The sequence below is a fragment of the Caloenas nicobarica genome, chromosome 1, assembly GCF_036013445.1.
Source record: "Caloenas nicobarica isolate bCalNic1 chromosome 1, bCalNic1.hap1, whole genome shotgun sequence".
Taxonomy (NCBI): domain Eukaryota; kingdom Metazoa; phylum Chordata; class Aves; order Columbiformes; family Columbidae; genus Caloenas; species Caloenas nicobarica.
Window position 1 is genome coordinate 48,118,211 of NC_088245.1, and position 18,491 is coordinate 48,136,701.

The 18,491-nt window shown below is 38.5% G+C and overlaps 1 protein-coding gene across 2 annotated transcripts in view; it reads right to left on the bottom strand.

The window, feature by feature from the left end:
* Positions 1–3,871: 3,871 nt before the first annotated feature.
* The window catches only part of NUDT4 (nudix hydrolase 4), a 31,531-nt gene continuing 16,911 nt past the window's right edge, over positions 3,872–18,491 (bottom strand). Inside the window, exons 3-5 of one of the 2 annotated variants that reach the window (XM_065652512.1) lie at positions 11,753–11,797; positions 9,295–9,379; positions 3,872–7,552 (exon numbers count right to left, since the gene is read on the bottom strand). In XM_065652512.1, coding sequence (XP_065508584.1) covers positions 7,350–7,552; positions 9,295–9,379; positions 11,753–11,797 — 333 coding nt within the window. In that variant the 3' untranslated portion in view covers positions 3,872–7,349. Of the gene's footprint in view, positions 7,553–9,294; positions 9,383–11,752; positions 11,798–18,491 lie in introns of both variants that reach the window. The other variant, XM_065652503.1, reaches the window with a different exon arrangement.

The following is an 18,491-nucleotide window of genomic DNA, read 5'->3' on the forward strand; positions in this document are numbered from 1 at the left end:
CTTTGCCTTTGTACAGTTTATTTTGCTGTGTTTTCATTTCTTTAATGTGACAATCGTATTTAAAAAAAAATGAAACCAGAATTGACAATTTGTCTTCACCAGTCTGACCTATTAAACAGTAAAGAGGTGGAATTCACAAGATTTTTTTTGCTTCTGTTTACTGACTTTTTTTTATTAGCCTGTGTTGTGTGGGTGACCTGCCCAGCTAATTTAATATGAAAATGCATTTGGAGTGACTTTTAGAAACAAATCTCTGATGTAACCATTGTAACCATAATTTTAGTAATGCATTGACATGCATTTTCATGGAAATAACCATAATCAAGTAGGAGGCTGAGAGCAAATGACGGCACTAATTATAACTTCCCTTTGCTGGTTGCCATCAGATGTTAGGCTACATGGGTTTCTAACTTAGTTAATTCCTGCCCTCTATTAACAGGTGATACCAGGGTGTAGAACCACTGTTGCAGCCAGCCTGCTATTGACTGATGTTTGCTTAACCACTTAAAGCTAGCGCCTCACACCACTGGTTTGCTCTACAAGCCTTATTAAGCTACTTGCTTGAGCAACTGGTCTGCTTAAACAAAGCTTCTTTACTGGAGGGAGGGAAAGTCGTTAAAAACTTCCTTCTCATCCTTGATATTTTTTTTTTGTGTATGTGTGCTTGTCCAGGTGTCCAACATCTTTTCTGAGAACTGATCTTATTGCTTCCCTTGATTTCTTGTATCTCTATTCTCTTCCTTTCCCTCACCAAAAAAAAAAAAAGGAAAAAAAATCTTAAAAGCTTTTGGCAGGGCCAACCTGAAGTGACAGCTTGCAGTGGTTGCAGTGGGGAGTGTTTTGTCATGCACTTCAGGGGTATGGTTATGGAGCCTGTTGGTATTCTCTCTCTTTCACCTCTTCTGACTCTGATGTCATCTGCAATTTCTATAGAATGTGGTGTATTTATTGTGCTCTTATGTAAGATGAGGAATATCTATTAAAGCTACGTTTTCCAACAGACAGTGCTTTCAGTGGTTAGTAGCTGGTGTTGCCCCTCAAAGTACTCTTTGTAACGTGGTTGCAGCTTGGTTCAGAATTCAACTTTTTCACCGGATTGAATTATTTTAAAAAACTCATTTTAAAAGTAGTTTCTGTGTTGAACGTCAGCCCAAGTTGCATTCAGGGCTTGTAACAAATTGTCTGTTCTTCAGAGTGGGTAAGCACCGTTAACCCTGCCTTCTCCCTACACATGAGCACGTGTTCGGGTTTATCTGACGTACGTCCCGCGTGTGCTTGTTAACGTGGGCAAATTTTGCAGCAGGCAGCTGAGAATATGTGAGCTGTGCCCTAGACCCTGGATTCACTTCGCCTACCTCTTAAAGCTTTAAAACCTTACGGTATGTACAGAGCTTTCCTCAGCTCTGTCTCTAGTCGGAGGACAAGTGGCAGCCCCAGGGGACGCTCAGACCCTCCTGAGCATCCCTGTTGAAAGTGGCTTTCCCCTCCTTGGGTAGAGAAACAGGACCAGAGCTGGCACTTGGGCAATTCAACTTCCAGCTAGGTGAGATGAATCCAGACCCAAGGTCATTGAGCAGATGGCCAGGTATTCGTGTGTTCAGGGCTTAAAACTCAGCTGGAGTTGGCAGCTAATTAGGGTATGTAATTAAAACTAAATTCTTGGTGGAATATTGTTAATATATTAATAAAAAAACCTGCTCTGCCTCCATTCACTAGTGACTGAGTAAAGTGTATTATAGAACTGTTTGAGTACACAGTAGCCAGTATGTGTCTGTTTTGTGTGTGTGGTTTTGTTTTTTTTTTTTTAACTATCTCAACAAATTTGAGATTTTTATTAAAGAACTCCATGCTGTCTGAGTTTGAACATTTGAATCCATAGCGATGGTATATCTGAAATCAATGGTGTAAAAGGATGGCTAAAATACTGCATTTTAAAACACGTCAGAGCATTTTCAAATGATAGTTGTAAGGAAGGAAATTTTGAATGGGCTTCCTAAAAACTGAAATTTGTTTGTTGTGGGGTCTGTTCAGGTATATTTTAATTGTTTTAAAGTTGATTATATGTATTAAATAATATGTATTTAACTTTTAAGCCTGATTAAGAGCCCTGTATAAAGCTGAGCTGGGAATTTCATTCTATCTTATGTTGAGGGATGTGTGACACTTTTAGACTAAATTGTTTGAAGCCAGTTAGATACAACTTTTTCCTCAGTTAAGCAGGTGTGTATTCAGAGCCATTATCTGCAACTTCTGTTACATCTACCGTTACAGCTGGTGAGCAAATGCAGCTATCTTTTAGAGAACACGAGTTTTCATCTCCATTTTTAGTGGATGTCCATTAGATAAATTTACAGTAAACTTAAAATAACTGGGTTTCCTTTAGCGTTACTGGTGCTACGTGTCAAAACTCCTGAAATCCCAGAGAGCGGTAATGTTGCAGTTTGTGTATTAGAGTCTGGAGAGTCACTGCAGCTGCTGAGCCTGGGTAATCACATGGGCTCTAAAACCACATGTGCAAAATACTTTTGCAGTAGTTTCCTTTAGATGAAGAGGAGGATTTGGAAGGCTTTTATTTTTATATAACCATTTCGTGGTGATCTCCTAACGTGTCGCCATGTTCTGTCATGGGTGTGAAGTGTATTATCACTGGGAGCTGATGGAACGCGTTTTTTGTATCTTAGCTGAGTTTAGTCTAAACCAAGTGAAATGTTGCTCCTATAGCTTTTGAGAAAGTGTATTTCTAGCACATCGAGATTATTGTGAAACATCGTAATGGAATAGTAACATAAAAAAATTGTGACATCTCAATCTATGTACATTCTTGGGATAATTTTTTTTGGAGGGTTACTCTTAAAATGTCTGGTAGGTTTTGTCAATAACGTCTTGACTGTAATATAATATGACACTGAAATAAAAGGAAGAGTGGTTATTCATTACATAGACACTGAGCTTCATTTAACTGTAGTGGGCTGCCATCAGTGTGCAGTAGTTTCTTAACAGTTCTTAACATCTGTTATCAATGTTTATCTTCCTTATGTTAACTTCTCTGATAACTCACTTTCCAGGTGCTGTGGCTTTCCCACTCCTCCTCTCTTGTATGGGTAGAAAAGAGCAAATTTCTGTCCTAGAGCCATTAGTGGGACTGCTCTGGTGCACAAGCTCAGAGGATTTTTTTTTTTAATTATTAGGGGTTTTTTGCCTGCCTGTGTTTAAGTCCGCCTGTTTTAGTACCAGACTTTCCTACTTAAGTGCACAGTGTGGACAATTTCTAGTGCAGTCAAACTGATAGATGTATTAAGCTTTGCTAAACCTTGTTACGTTATGAGCATGGCTCAGTTAGTCATGCCTGCTGTGATGGGTTTCACACTGTGTTGCAGTCTTTTCTGACAAAGCACAGAGGAAGAGTTTAAAGCAAATACCGAATTGTTAATGTTGCATCGAAGTAGCTTAGAAGAGCAGCATCTAGCAGCATTACTGCTTTCTGTGTTTGCTTTTGAAAACTCCCCTCAACGCTTAGGGTAAGGGGTTAGGTGTGAGCAAGTAGGACTATTCTCTATTTGTCTGCAGGGCAGAAAACTCAGGGCAAAAAGTGCTCTGATTTGAAGGGTGGTGGTGGAAGGTGTCAGCTGAACACTACCCCCTGGATGACATCTGTGTTAGGAATTACACCCCAAGATGGCTCATCTGGGTGCTCAGTCTGTTGCTTGGGAGTTGTCATGGATCATCAGCCCATCACTGAGGCACTGAAGGCTCAAGAATCCTCAGGCAAACAGTAGGAGGCATTAAATGAAACTAAGCCTGGTTTAGATGAGATGGAAGACTCTGGCACAAACGCTTCTTTTGCAGTATTGGTGACAGAATGACTACATCATCCACTGGACTAATTTATATTTTATTCTGGTATTTCTCAAATATAAAAAGTCAAAATTCTTACATCAATCTTTAAAGAAAATCCATGCAAGCAGGTCAAAATGTTTACAACTTAATTTGTGCCCCCCTCCCCCCACCTTCCCTGCAGTTTTCACTTCACAAACCATGTTGGTAAGAAAACCCAAGTGTTTGCCTCATTATTTTTTTTTTTTTCACAGCACATTAACAGACCAATGCTAGGCTAAATCAGGGGTGCAGTAAGCACCAAAATAAGATTTTTCACTTTAACAGCCTCTCTGCAATACCTCAGTATTTCTTGTGTTTAAAACCACATCCATTTCACTTAATTCTGGCTCCACCTGATCTTCAGCTTTAAGGCTATTTCTATTTGATACCACCATAACCTAATGCATGATAATCTCAAAACCTAACAGCCAGGAAAAGCAGCAGTACACACTAGACTCGTTGAAAGCTGCAGATGATAACCCGTCTCTTCCCTTTCTATCAAGTCTAAATGAGTTGTACAGAATTTGTGGCATGACAAAAATCCCAAATCTGCTCTGTATGAAATAGGTTTGGCCCATCTAAATAGAGAGGCATGTAAAACCAAAATGTTTCTATAAATTTAAATGTAGGTAGTAGAAAAAAAACTTCAGTTTTCTGTTCTTATTTTTACACAGACCCTTTCTGTTGAAGTTGAGAGTCAGGTTTCATTAGGACTGAGGCCACTGCCTGTTTACTACAGTTGTTTCCTGTAGCATAACTGAAGTGTTTTCAATCCACCTTTACAATTCACAGAACATTTATCTTTGAAAGGGAATAGAAGTCAAACTCAGCAATAGAGCTTCATTCTGAAGGTTGCATAGAGACTGAAGAGATTTATACAACAACTGGTATTTTAAAAAAAAAGTTCTGTCTGGCACTACTGAACAGCTCAAATGTGTATGACCAAAAAATAACCAAAATATTTATAGGCAATCAACTCTGAGTTTGCTAGCAACAACAATACTGTACATTTTTACATTATTATCAAATACATAGTTCAAGAGTTACAAAATAAGATCATGCATTACCACTAAATCTCATACAAGCTTGGATTGGTTTTATTCCAAGACTCTGAAATGGAGACAGAAGCTTTTTTTTTTTTTTTTTTTAAATGAAATGAAACCCCAGATTCTTGTTTTTGCTTTCACAGATGCTATATAATCTTGTTACAAGAAAGCCTGTTCAAGTTTGCTCAATTTAAAGTGTAAAAATGACTACTGAACAAAAAAGCGAGCATCAAAGTGATCAAAAAAGGGAGCTAAATTATCTACTCTTTAAAGGCAGCTTTAGAGCCAGAGGTGCCCTTATACACTGTGGGGATGATTTTAATGAAGATTAGATGTTCCTCAATATGCTCAACTTCACCTTTTCTGTTTTGCCTGGCAAAACAGTGCTTTTAGTAGACAGTTCGGCTTAAATCAGTGAGCTGAGCAAACCGTGGCCTGATCTGGAGTAGCTTGAGCATAAAGTACACGCACGCATATGTGCGCTATGGGAATATTAACACCAGCCCCCCAGCTCGTGACTGAAAGGATGGAGCAGCTGTAGGCAACACTTCCAGCTTCAGGTGCACTGAACGGAGCTGTGTGTTCTTTCCAGTTCTGGAAGTGACCTGGAACAGGAGATAAAGGGATGGGAAAGCAGCATCCTACGCAACACTTCTGAAGTCTTCAGCTTCGTGGCTCATGCCTCTTGTCAGTAGTATTTATGCCTCTTCAAAGAGAGCAGCTTCAAGGGATCAGAACCTCTGTCTCCCTAATTTTAAGTCATTTACATATGGCACAAGATTGGTTTTCTAACAAGTAACTTGTGGCAACAACATTTTTTTCCTAAAAAAGTGTAACAGCACAAAAAAGTTTAATTTATAGCAGCATTTTACACAATTTATGTTAAAAAAGTAGAAGTTAACCATTTGTGTATTGAGTAACAAAAGGTTTAAATTACATTTATTTTCCATTTTACACTCACTATTTACTAGTTGGACTATTTACAAAGGTTCAAATGTGATGTAAGAGAAAGAGCTTTACCCAGAATGAACTTCACATGTGAGGTAATCTACCTCAAGCTCTGTTTTTGGCTGACTATAGAGGAGGTACAGTTGGGTTTAGATCCTAGAAAATTCAGAATTAGGATGTTCATATGAATTAGGTTGTGTTCTTGTAGAAGAAAACCATACACACACATACACAGAGAGAGACCAATCCTATGGTAAAAACATTAAGACTAACAGTGGATTTAGTTTTTATCTTTTTGGCTGAAAAAGAAGAGAAAATAATTAACAGGGAAGTTGTCAGCTGTACCTCATTTATTCCAGCTATGTTCTCAAGAGGACAGCTTTTAATTCAAGAAACTAAAGCGATGTTAAAACAGTAAAACCAAAATATTTATGAATGAACTTAAAATTGGGGCTTTCAGGATAGCTTCTGATTATTTATCTCTTAATCTAAGTACATATCAACCCACCTGTCTCCAAGCCCAGGAGGTACCACCAGTAGCTCCTGCTGGGCAAGACACCTCAACATGCTTGCTAACCAACCCCTCTGGAACCTAAGGGTGACCCTGGGCTAAGTCTGACTTTCCTCTACACATTTTTAAATGACAGACTGCAGGGACACTAGGGAAGATGCTTCTTGTTGAAGATTAGAAGTTTTTGGAACCTGCAGTGTAATTACACCATGAACAAAACATATCAAAATGCTAAAATAAAAAATAATGGGGGCAGAAGGATCTACAATATTTTTCATGTAAGTCTTCTGACAGTTCACCAGCTGACCAAGCGATGAAACAAAAGAACAGCGGATAGTTTTGGTAGTTCCAAGACAAAGGTGTTGTTCTTGCTCTAGTTACGTGAAGATTGCATAGGACAAGGCAGCCTTTTGGGTGAGGGAAGCAGTGCTTAGCGTCAGTGTCCTTTGCTGTCGAGGGGCTGAATGTGGTTTTAGTGCTTTATTGTAGTCACACTTGTGCATCTCTGCCTTCAGCACACCCATTCACCCACATGCTACCATCTTAAGATCTTAGCGCTTCATCTGTGGATACCAAATAAAATTTAGTATAAGACTATTTGCTCAAGCTTTTTCTCTAAGCAAGTACTCCTGCGGAATTACTGACTAAAACTTACTAGTCTTAAATAAGCTGAACACCACCAAGATACGTATTTTATTTTAGCAGATATGGAAATTTATATACTCAAGTAAGTTTGTTGTTGTTTTTTTTTTTTTTAAAATGGCCTATTAAGGCATCTTAAAAAAATCCATATATGGCTTTGGTTTGCTGAAATACTATTTTACATTGTTAAAAAAAAAAATGTTCAAAGAAATGACATTATGACACATTCACATATTTCACTTAGAACTGACAGTTACACAGATGCCTGCATGTGATCACAGATGTCTCCCCTTGTGATGACATGAATAAAAAGGTAATCCAAATGTTTATCTCACAGTAGAGGGCAACCCAGAAGTCTGTGCAGAAGTGACATATAAGGAGTTATTATCTGGAAGAGGGGGAACCACAGAGTTTCCATTCGTGGGTGAACAGCTCAGTTTCAGTTTTTCCAAGTACTCTGCATGAACAGGCTTGTGACACTGAAGGACCTTGATTGCATCTTCTACTTTAAACCATTCTCTTTTCCTTCCTGAAGAAGTATAATCCATAAAGAAAAAAAAGTTACACATTTGTAACAGCACCATTTGTTGCTATCTGATCATTCACTTTTTCTCATTTCTTTTACTTTAGAAGTAAAAGTTCTCGGGCAAAGGACACAGTGAAAAGACATTGAAAGAACTGATGAACACAGGAGATTGACTCAAGCTGACTGAAATGCAGTTCATAATAAAGCCTTTCAGACAACTCTGTTGAAGCAGATACTGGGCTGAAGCTCATATGACTGTTCATATGCCACAAAGGTCCTATCTAGTCATTACAAAAAAGGTTTTATTATTCAGGTGACTTAATATCGCCTTCCTACATTGTCATGCCTAGCAGAAAACCAATCTGAGGAATGAACGTGCACGCATGCATGAAGTTACAGAAGAAGGGCTTGGTCTGATGTAGAAAGCAGCGTTCCATACTCAAAACATATCGATGGTATGGAGTTACTCAGGTTAGCCATAAATTCTAAAAAAATAAAATACCTTATACCAGAGATATGTTTAAATGAGTTCCAAGACTTATCTTGGCAAAATGGTTCTAAGACCATCTTGCTTATACAAGTCAGTCCTTTAAAATAAGTGGCCTCCGGAAATACTTAGAGACAAGGTCAGGGATAGTATTGTTACAAGTGGGATTAATTCTATTTTCCATTTGGCTCTACAGCATTACAGGTACTATGCTTGAACATTATTAAGACATATAAATTGCTGACTTAAGGCTGAATTTGGCCCTTTGAAGGCAACCGTGAGGCCAATGCGGCCCCCAGTGAAAAGGAGTTTGACACCCGTGCTCTAAAGTAATGGATCAATGGCCAGTGTTGCTATACAGGGCACCTGGCTCGCAGGTGAGAGGGTGCACCCCCCACAACTCAATGGCATCAGAAACAAAATGTTCTCTCTCCACCTGAAAAACAGAGCACAGGTGTGAAGCTATTCTTACAATTACATGCCATTTGCTGACCGGTTGATAGTGCTAAGGTTATGAATGTTAGCACTCCCAAAGCACCACCTCCTGAAAAGGGTAAAGCATAACCAACCACGGTAGGATGTAATTTATATAAATTCTTAGTTAACTAAAATTTCAGCTGGACAAATACACTGAACTAACTTTTTTTTGTAAGTTGATGTTTACTTAATTAAATTGAAAGTAGAAGATCCATACAACATCACAAAGGATATTAATCTAACTAAACTGCATGACAGTGGTATCTGTATGACAAATGTGCATATATAGGAATAAATACCTCTTAAAATCAGCACTGTGACTGAAAAACTAAGCTAGGGTAAAAGTAAATACTAGTTGTTCTTTTCCCCCACCAGGGGAAAAAGAACTTCAAAACTTTCCAAAGATTTCTTTTTTCAAAGACACTTTCAAAACCAGTATCAGACAGCAAAACATTCAACTTTTTAAAGAATGATTTATCAGTATAATATTCAGCCTAAAATAACACAAAAATAAAGAGCTCTATTAGCAACCAATAATGATGTTTATTCCATCATAATACTTAGAATACCCTAATTAATATAACAGTAACACAATATGTTGGAAGTAACCCTTTATATGTGTAGAGAAGCGTGGAAGAACAGCATAAGAGTTTCCAGTAATTTCAGTTTATAGAACAGAATTACTATTCCCCCCCAGAATTACAAGAATTGCTTCAGAGAATGAAAGAATTTTGCTTCATATATTTTAAATGTAGCAGAATAGGACAGAGAATGGGTTTACCTATATTAACTGAATCCTCCCAGTCTTCCAGTATTTCCGTCACAGTAAGAACATAAACGTATGTCCTATGCTTCCGATCCTGGTTCTGCTTGAATATTAGAAGTAGAGATTTTAATTCACAGAATAAAAACAAACCAATTTACAGACTTACCACGACTATAAAATTAGAAATTACTTACCCTGAAGGATACTTGCCAGCAAAACCTGGCTTTTATTTTCACTGAATAAACGTTTGCACTGAGTAAGCCCGCAAGAATGAGAAAAAAATAAGTTTTATTTGAAAGAACAGCTATTTTATTTTACTAGAGTCATTAAAAAAAAAAACCAAGCAAATTTGAAGATTGTGAAGTTGGGACCAAACTATGTTCTTGGTCATCTAGTTTAATATTAGCAGTTGTCCACTAGTTCTGCATATTGCTTGTCTTTTACTTATGTTGTGAGTGACCACAGTAGAGCGCGTTTGCCAAAACCATCTCCACAACTCATGTTCCTAGGCGAAAGGTTATTTAAAAATCCCTCTGCAAGATGGAACCGCTGCATCCTGTGGCCAGATCATCCATGCAATGCTGGCTATAAAGTTTCACTCAGTAAGTGAGGCAAATTAAACAGCCTATGTTTGTAATCATGACAAATGCAAAAATCATTGCCATCTGTTCGCTCGATGGGTTCGCCACGTTAGCAGCACCAACCGCCTCTTCGGAAAGCGCCGGATTTTGGGACAAGGCAAGTCCAACACGGTGGTCTGCTCGGGGCAGGCTGCTGACACGCAGCCAGTCCATGTGAGCTCTGTGTAGACACTACTCGCTGCTAACTCCAAACAGGCCAGCAGAGCACTCCAAGGTGCCACCCACTAACCAAACCCTACCACCCCTTGGAAAAAAACTGAGCTCCTAGAAAACCCAGGTTCATTTAGCATTACAACTGCATTAAGAACCAAGAGATGTTATGCTACCTCTGTTTCACTACAAGCTTAGTATGAACTGTCGTGCTTTGCCAGGAAATAAGAATACTCCCAGACAGTTGTTTGTCAATACCACTATTAAATGGAGTAAATACATCTAAAACAGGAATCCTTTCTGGCTGTAGTTCTAGAATATGAGGACTTGGCAGCAATATCCTTTCCATCTTCTCTTAGTTCCATCCCCAGGCAGCAACATGTGGCCCCCTCAATGGTACCAACAACTGTTGGTGGGGCTGTGTTGTAAATCAAGGACCCACCTCAGTTTTAAGTTAAAAGTAACCTAGGAAAGTGCTGCTGAACACAGATTTTTATCTCCTCTGGTCTAACTGATGGTAATGGCTTCACAAGAACATACAGCTGAATTACCAAAGAGTCATCATCCCTTGCAGCCCGTTTTAAGGCACAAAGATGATTGGTATCCTGTATTTTTTTTGGTCTGAGCTGGGAAACATAGAATGCTTCTGCAGACTAACCAGCAGAGTTAAACCACAGACAAGTTTCTAATATGTAGGACCACCCAGGTGTACTCATACACCCAAAACAAATCAGAAAAAAGGGCAACTGCCACTAACTACAAACAAGAGCTTCTCTAATTTTGTCATTGTTTCCATACTTCACAACGGGAATACCTTTAAGCACTGTATGAACTAGTCATATGTGACTATGGAATATTTCACGTAGGAAATCCCCATCAGGAGCACACTGCCTTTGGAATTTGTTTTTATAATTCGACTGTGAAGACTCACACCTAACTATCAGACTAAGGGATGTCCACTCTCACCCATCATAGAGCACAACATGGTAACATTGGCTATATTACAATCTAAAGACTCACACCTACATTTCTAGAGTCTACTCCTGTCTAGAACCCGAGCAAAACCGGGCAATGCCAACACTGAGAGTTGTATCTTGTGTGCGCCCTTCTGCTGTCAGTAGTTCAGAGTCTGATGTTTAGACTACAAAATAAAAGTTTTTAACTACATAGTATCGCTAAAGGTTAGATTTGTCTGTAATCCAAAGCATTACCTTTTTTAGTGAAACAAAACCATAATAAGATACTTCACACACAGACCTATCACTTCAGGTGTGTGAAAGGTGACAAGTTACTTCAGCAAAATCTCAGAGAGGAAAAGTCAAAATAGTGGCCTAAAAAAGGCATGTGTAATATTTCAGAAATCCTAGATCTATCAATGTTGGTTTCACTTTTTTTTTTTAAAAAAACCCTCTAGATGTTGTCTGAGTACTAATTTAATCTTTCCAGGAAAGTTCTATGTACTTTGAAATCTTCCTATTCAAACCTTCACATATCATGTAACAACTGAAGGCAAACACCTGCCTAATGTAATGCAGCATTTCCAGTACCATTGCAAAATTAAAGGCAAGTAATACTTAATAACTTATGCCTGATTCTGTCGTGTAGATGTTAAATTTCTATAGTTTTATCAACTCTCACAAAAAATGAACATCTGTTTTTAAAAGGTAGAAGAAATAGCTCACCTCAAATATCCCAAGCAGTCTGCCTAGCTTTCCCTTTACTCCAGCCTACAAAACAAACAAGAAAAAGTGTTAACATGAGCTTTTTCATTCAAAAACCCTAACCCATCAGTACCAGCCTCCTACGGCAGCATAAATGAATTACTCCTCCTTATTAGGGTTATTTAAGCAAGTGTTTTAACATAAGTTTTAATTAGACAATGCTGCATTGCTTCTGGAGTTTCTAGAATACTTAGAACGTTGTAACATAGAAGCTTGTTCTAATGGGTGAAGAACGCATAAATCTTTCAAGTTTTCCATCCAGATCAAAATACTTCCTTACCATCTTCTTTGTGTACTGTATTTTATTAAAGAGATAAATGACATCTAATACTGAAATAACAGAGAAGTAGATAGGACAAGACATAATTTAAAATAGTACAATAATAAATTTAGAGAAGGAATCATTAAAACTCCATTACTATTTTAAACAGAAACTTAAGTCCAAGTCTTCAAAATACAATAACAAATTAAACTATAAGTTACTGGCCGGATCCCACAGAATAATGACTTCACGTATGCTAGCTTTCATATGAAAGTGTAGCTTTTGGCATGTAAGTTTAAAAATAAATTTATATCCCAAATTTTCTACTACCAGTTTTGAATTACTTTTCTGGTTAGTAGCATCAGAAAAGGCTTTACATTTAGAATTTTACCCCAACATTTTAAAACAACCACTATGTGTATCAGCCTGTGCTTAGTGACTTTTATCAATAAAGTTCAGGTGGTCATTATATTCTACTAAGACTCCAGGATTCGTTTTTCCGGAACTATTATATGATGCCACCTGCAACAGAAGTAGTTTATGATCATCCATTTATTGTAAGTAAATCTGAGTCCTTATGCTTAAGATATAAAAGCATATGTAGTCTACTGGTAGACAAAGCCATATTTAGATTTTTTCGTCTTGTTGTATAATCAATATTTAAAATAGGGCTGCTTGGTTCTAAGATGACATTTTCTAGCCTTCAGTCTTTGTATCCAGCTTTAACCAAGGAAAGTTACTGATGTCTTATGTCTTTATATGAAGGACCATATGGATCTTAATTACATTTTAGTGAGTAACTCTGACAGACAACTGGGCAGGCTTCAGCAATAAGTCTAATAAAGATCTTACAAGTGAATGTTTTCTGTGTCTTTCTTTTTAAAGAAAGCAGATGGCTGGTGTTACTTATTAAGCAGTTCTGATGAAGGAAGAGTCTGATCACAGCCCCTGCAACTCAACAAGCATTTTGCTTATCTAGAGCAAGAGCTGGACCTAAAGTTAATACAAAACTACATACAATATTCCTATGGTCATGTGCTGTGATGACAGAGATACCTGTTAGAGCTCATGAAGCTGAAATACGTAACTGGACCTGCTGGGTAAGTGATTAGGCGGTACGTTAATTGTGACAGTGACAGACCCTTATTTGGGTCTGAAAAGGTCAGTTATGCCGCCACAGGCACTACAGACTGATTGTGCTTTACAGTGGGCAATGAAAAAGCATTTATTAGCCTAAAGGAACACAGGCTGAAGAATGTTCAGGTTTTACTAATCAGTCCTGATTTCCTCAACATTACAGTATCTTTTCAAAAAGAGAAACAGAACCTAAAAGGCTACAAACTTATGCTTCTGTCCCCAGTTTTTGCCTGCCTTCTCATGCAGCAATATTTAAGAATCACTATATCCTTTAGGATTTGTACTTTGTGGCAAACAAAGAAAAAAAAGAAAGGCAATTTTCTATCATCCTATTCCATCAAAAGCAACAACATGAATCTGTGGGATTAGTAATTTTTTAATACTTCAGGTGTCCAAGTGTGCAGTTTAAGCTGCGCAAGTTTTGTAATTTCTTAATTTCTTCCCTAAAGTTGCAAAGAACAAGACTGTTTAATATTCTTAAAGATACGGCAAGATACAGCTTAACAGCATGACAGAAAGCCCAGTGCAGACTCTGCAGATTTTTCAAGCATTAAGAAAAGCTTTTCCAAGTACCAAGGAACTACTCTAAAGGGCACTATGCTCCACCAGAGGAAGGAAAAAAACCCACAACAACAAAACAACTCTTCTTCCACCCCAAACCACAACGAACACCCCTCCCCAACAAAAAAAAACTTCCAAGGTTTTATAACTCTCTAAGCCTAGCCAATGCCTTATTTAGTATTACAAAGATTCCTTCAAAGCAGGTCTATGCCAACAGGACTGCTGAAGGACAGATGCAGGACGGCTTCTCTGCACTGCTAATGGGAATCTGACAATTCACTGATACCCAACGCATGGCACAAACACCACAACCAGGTAAATTTACCAATACTAAAGAGCTTTCACAGAGAAGTTTAACTTATTAGTACCCCACAGTCAAAATGTACATATATTTTCAACAGTACTCTAAGTGCAATTTACTGAACAGCTTCTGTATTCTCCCCCAAGCAAACCACTGGCTTAAACAAATACTCTTAGCTGAGTAATTCTGAATGACACAATTAGAAGCACGCCCTTACATTAAGTGTAAAAATTCCCCCAAGCTTATAACGAAGCTTTTGTGCAACCAGATGTTGCTACGTAAATGTGATTACCATCACTGATGTCTAGTTACTCTCTGAGCAAAGGTATGTGCTTCCGAAATGCAGCATCATCCCTGCAGATTGTAGTGTCTTTTGAAACCTCTATATGCAAAAGAATAAAAAGGTAGTAACTAGAGTCTCATGAAGACCTGCTGAGAGTCAGGGTTGTTCAGCCTGGGGAAGAGAAGGTTTTGGGGAGACCTCACAGCAGCTTTCCAGTACCTAAAGGGGATCTACAGGAAAGCTGAAGAGGGACTTTTTACAAGAGCATGTAGTGACAGGGCAAGGGCAATGGCTTTAAACTGAAAGAGGGTAGGTTTAGATGAGAAGGAAGAAATTCTTCACCATGAGGCTCGTGAGACACTGGACCAGGCTGCCCAGAGAAGCTGTGGATGTCCCATTCCTGGAAGTGTTCAAGGCCAGGTTGGATGGGGCTTTGAGCAACGTGGTTTAGTGGAAGGTGTCCTTGCCCATGGCAGGGCAGTTGGACTGGATGATCTTTAAGATCCTTTCCAACCCAAACCATTCTATGATGTTTCTCCAGAAGTAATATACTCAACTGAGTCATCTTCATAGTTTATAAAGTACCATTAAACTGAATGTGATTTTAAGTGCTTTTGCTAAAAAAAAAAAAAAATTCCTCGAGGTTCTTATTGTAGTTCCTTCAAGTGTCAAAATTAAACGCTAGCAGATAAAAAAATGCTTCAGCTTTTTCCCTAGAAAGTCAAAGTCCCCACTTTCCCAGTCATAAGCTTCAAAACCAATACAATGCTTATGTTCTAGACTTTGAACCATTTTGTCTCTAACAAGAATATATTTCTTTCTGTGGCCATGATGTGCCCATGGCTGTTAAAACACAGTTCTTTAAGTAATCAAAAAGCTACAGGCTTCAATAAATGAGGCAGTCTAAACTTGGGAGAAAAGCCTGAAAAAACAGCATTTCTTTTGGCAGACAAGCTCTTGAATTAAGTGTCAAACCCTCCCAGATCAATTTGTTAAGAAAGTCTGTGACTCCTATGTAGATAAGGTCTCAAATCTGAATTTATGCGTATATTTTAGTATTAGTCTAAATCCAACCACAAGAGGGAAAACGGGCCACTTCATCCCATAATCTCTCTGGCCTGGAGGTCATTCCCTGTTGGCAGCTGCAGATGTTCTGCAGTCTCAGGTGTGCAGTCTGACTTGCCCATTGTTTCCTGTAGATGGAGCAAGAGTTACACTGCATTTAAATTTTTAGGCTAACAGTCTACCAGAGCAGAAAGTTGCTTAAAATCTGAAAGATTTATTTTTAACTGTGGGATGTCGGATAGTACTTTAATGGCTGTGCTCCTGAAGGCACAGTGCAAGACTATTCCTCACCTTTCTTGGATACTCTTATAAAACCCCAAAGGTTTCATAGTACCTGCCACAATCTTTCAGCTGAAAAGGTGTTTTATTTATTTATTTTTTAAAAGTCTCTACCCAGTCCTAGTCTGTACCACCCAATAATTTTTCAAATATTAGATACTCACTGGAGCAGATTCCTCTGTTTCCTGTGAGAAATCTTAGATAATATGACCGATATTTTCACTGTTACAGGAGCTTAACCTCAGGATCGGCCTCCTCTTCTCAGAAGCTATATTCATGCAGGTCTGGGAGGAATTGTATATTTTTTTAATAGGCATTTAAATACGCTGCTAAGTACAAACAAAGCGAGAGCCTCATTTTTTGGTGAGATGGAGGAAAAGGAAAGTGGGATGGTACTCCTTCCATTGAAGAGGCTGAACCATCAGCTTGCCACCCTCATTATTTGTCCCATTTCTCTTTGAACACCACATATGTACACAGTTCTTATTTCCATCTTTCGTGCTATCCAACTAAAGACTAAGCTCCAAAGTTAGTAACATAGTAGCTCCTCATTTAGATGAGGTTTAATACCTTTCTGGGATTGCTTTATACTGTGACTTCATTTTGGTATTCTACTTTCAGGTTTGCAAAAACTTATTGTACTTAAGGAACTTGACAGGCTACTGTAATTACTGTAACCCATGAAGTGTCAGACAAATGAAATTCTTACTCAACATTTAGTAGAGGCAAAAAAAAAAAAAAATCACATCACTAACATGAACAGAAGGATAAAAAAATCTGGAGTCATGCACACAGGCAGACTATGAAGCAACTGCAGTGCATATAGATTTGACTACAAAGATCTTTGCTTGGGTTTTAAAACAAGGATTTTAAATACATGACCGTTGGTGGGAAAGTGAGGGATATTTAGAGCCAGAGGGCTATAATTTTGTGAGCTATGAGCACTCCTACCATTAAGAAATGCCATTACAACTCCTCCCACTATCAATTTCTCCGTTTTAATAGATTACTGGAAACCAACACTTAGTTTGTGCTTGACTGAAGGAACACAGTTCAAACCAGTGCCAGAGGGTGGCTCCTCTAAAGTTTATTCATTCACAAAACTCTTAATGGTTCACTTCATTGCACTATAACCAGCTTGCCAGGTGACACTGACCTTAGTACAAAAATAGAAAGGACATCCATCTCTAGAAAGGTTAGGATGAATTTCCATGGCTCAAGTCAAAACTCTGAATACCACCCTGGCTTTTCTTTGCAGTCTCATGGAAGCACACAAGATTCAGCCTTAGCTTAAGAAATTTTTACTTTAGTGCATTAACTTTTAATGCTCATCAGATATGCAAGTTATCAAACCCTGGAAACTCTGAAGCTGTAGAACAAGCATCAAAGGATTTTTGCTTATTAAAGCCTCTAAAAAAAAATCTTTATACATTTGCAAGCACAGCTCAGAGCTGAACACAGCTGGCAGTTTGCGTCTTCCTCCACAACACCATAAAAAACCTGTAGCCACTGTGAATAAAAATTGGTTTAACTTCAAGAAAAATGCTGCTGCTAGCACCACCTAAGAACTTTAGATTTGTGGGGTTCCTTACTTTTAGATACAGTTTCTCTTGGCGCATATAAACCCGTCCTTACAACATGCAGCTTTTATATTATGAAACCTCTTACTGAACTCTTGATGGCAACACATTTTCTAAGCAGCTACAGAACAACATAATGTGCCATACACTGAAAAGTAATCAAAGCATTTGCCTAAGCCACACGTTTGCATGTCGCTGTGTGATAGTACTTGAACAAAACATGATTAAAAGAGTACAAGTGTATGAGTGAAGGAGGCTGACATCTGTATTCAGGATTCAAAACAGTCTAGGTTGCTGAGCACTGCAATTCTTGACCAGAACCACCACAATGTATGTGCAAGTCTTTTGCTCTGCCCTGATAAAGAAGTGAGGGCAAGAACAAAACTGAACTATGGAAGGGCTGCTTCACATCATAACAGCAGGTACTTGTATTTTTCACTTTCTCATCTGCTCTTTTTTTTTTTTTTTTTTTTTGCGTAGTGGTGTGAAAGCATGTCCAAAGGGAAAAAGATCATTCAGAAGCAACTAACATTTTGGTATCTGTATGAACCAGAGTAGTTTGCAGTGTCTGGGCAGTCTATGCACTCTGACTGGACTTTTACATTAAACTTAGTACAAATTTCTTTGTTATACTATTTGATTGTATCATCCAGTAATATTCTATACTCATTCCTTAACTATCCCAGCTTTAACCTTCCTCAACACTCATGGCTCATACATTGCACCACTGCAGAAGTTTGTGAGCAGAGCTCCAGCAAAGCCAGGACTTGGAAGTGTTCCTCAGAATATTCTCAGGACAGAACAACGTGCAGCAGAAAAGATGGACTCAGTTTCAAAGACAGTGATTTCAAAATTGGTCCATTTTTTTGCAACACCCTGTAGTTATCAGACCCCTCCCAGTCACAACTCCCACTGCTGTACTACTGTGCTAAAGTCAGTCCGAGAGCTTTGTGCATAGCACTGCATTCCTACAAGCTGAAAAGCGAGACCACTCAGGCAGCTTTCAATAGTTGGTCAAACTCCCATAGCAACTTTGTGGGTGTTGGTCTCTTCTCCCAAGTAAGAAGTGATAGGACAAGAGGAAATGGCCTCAAGTTGCACCAGGGGAGGTTTAGATTGGATATTGGGAAACATTTCTTCACAGAAAGGGTTATCAGGCATTGGAACAGGCTGCCCAGGGAAGTGGTGGAGTCACCATCCCTGGAGGTGTTTAAAAGACATGTAGACATGGT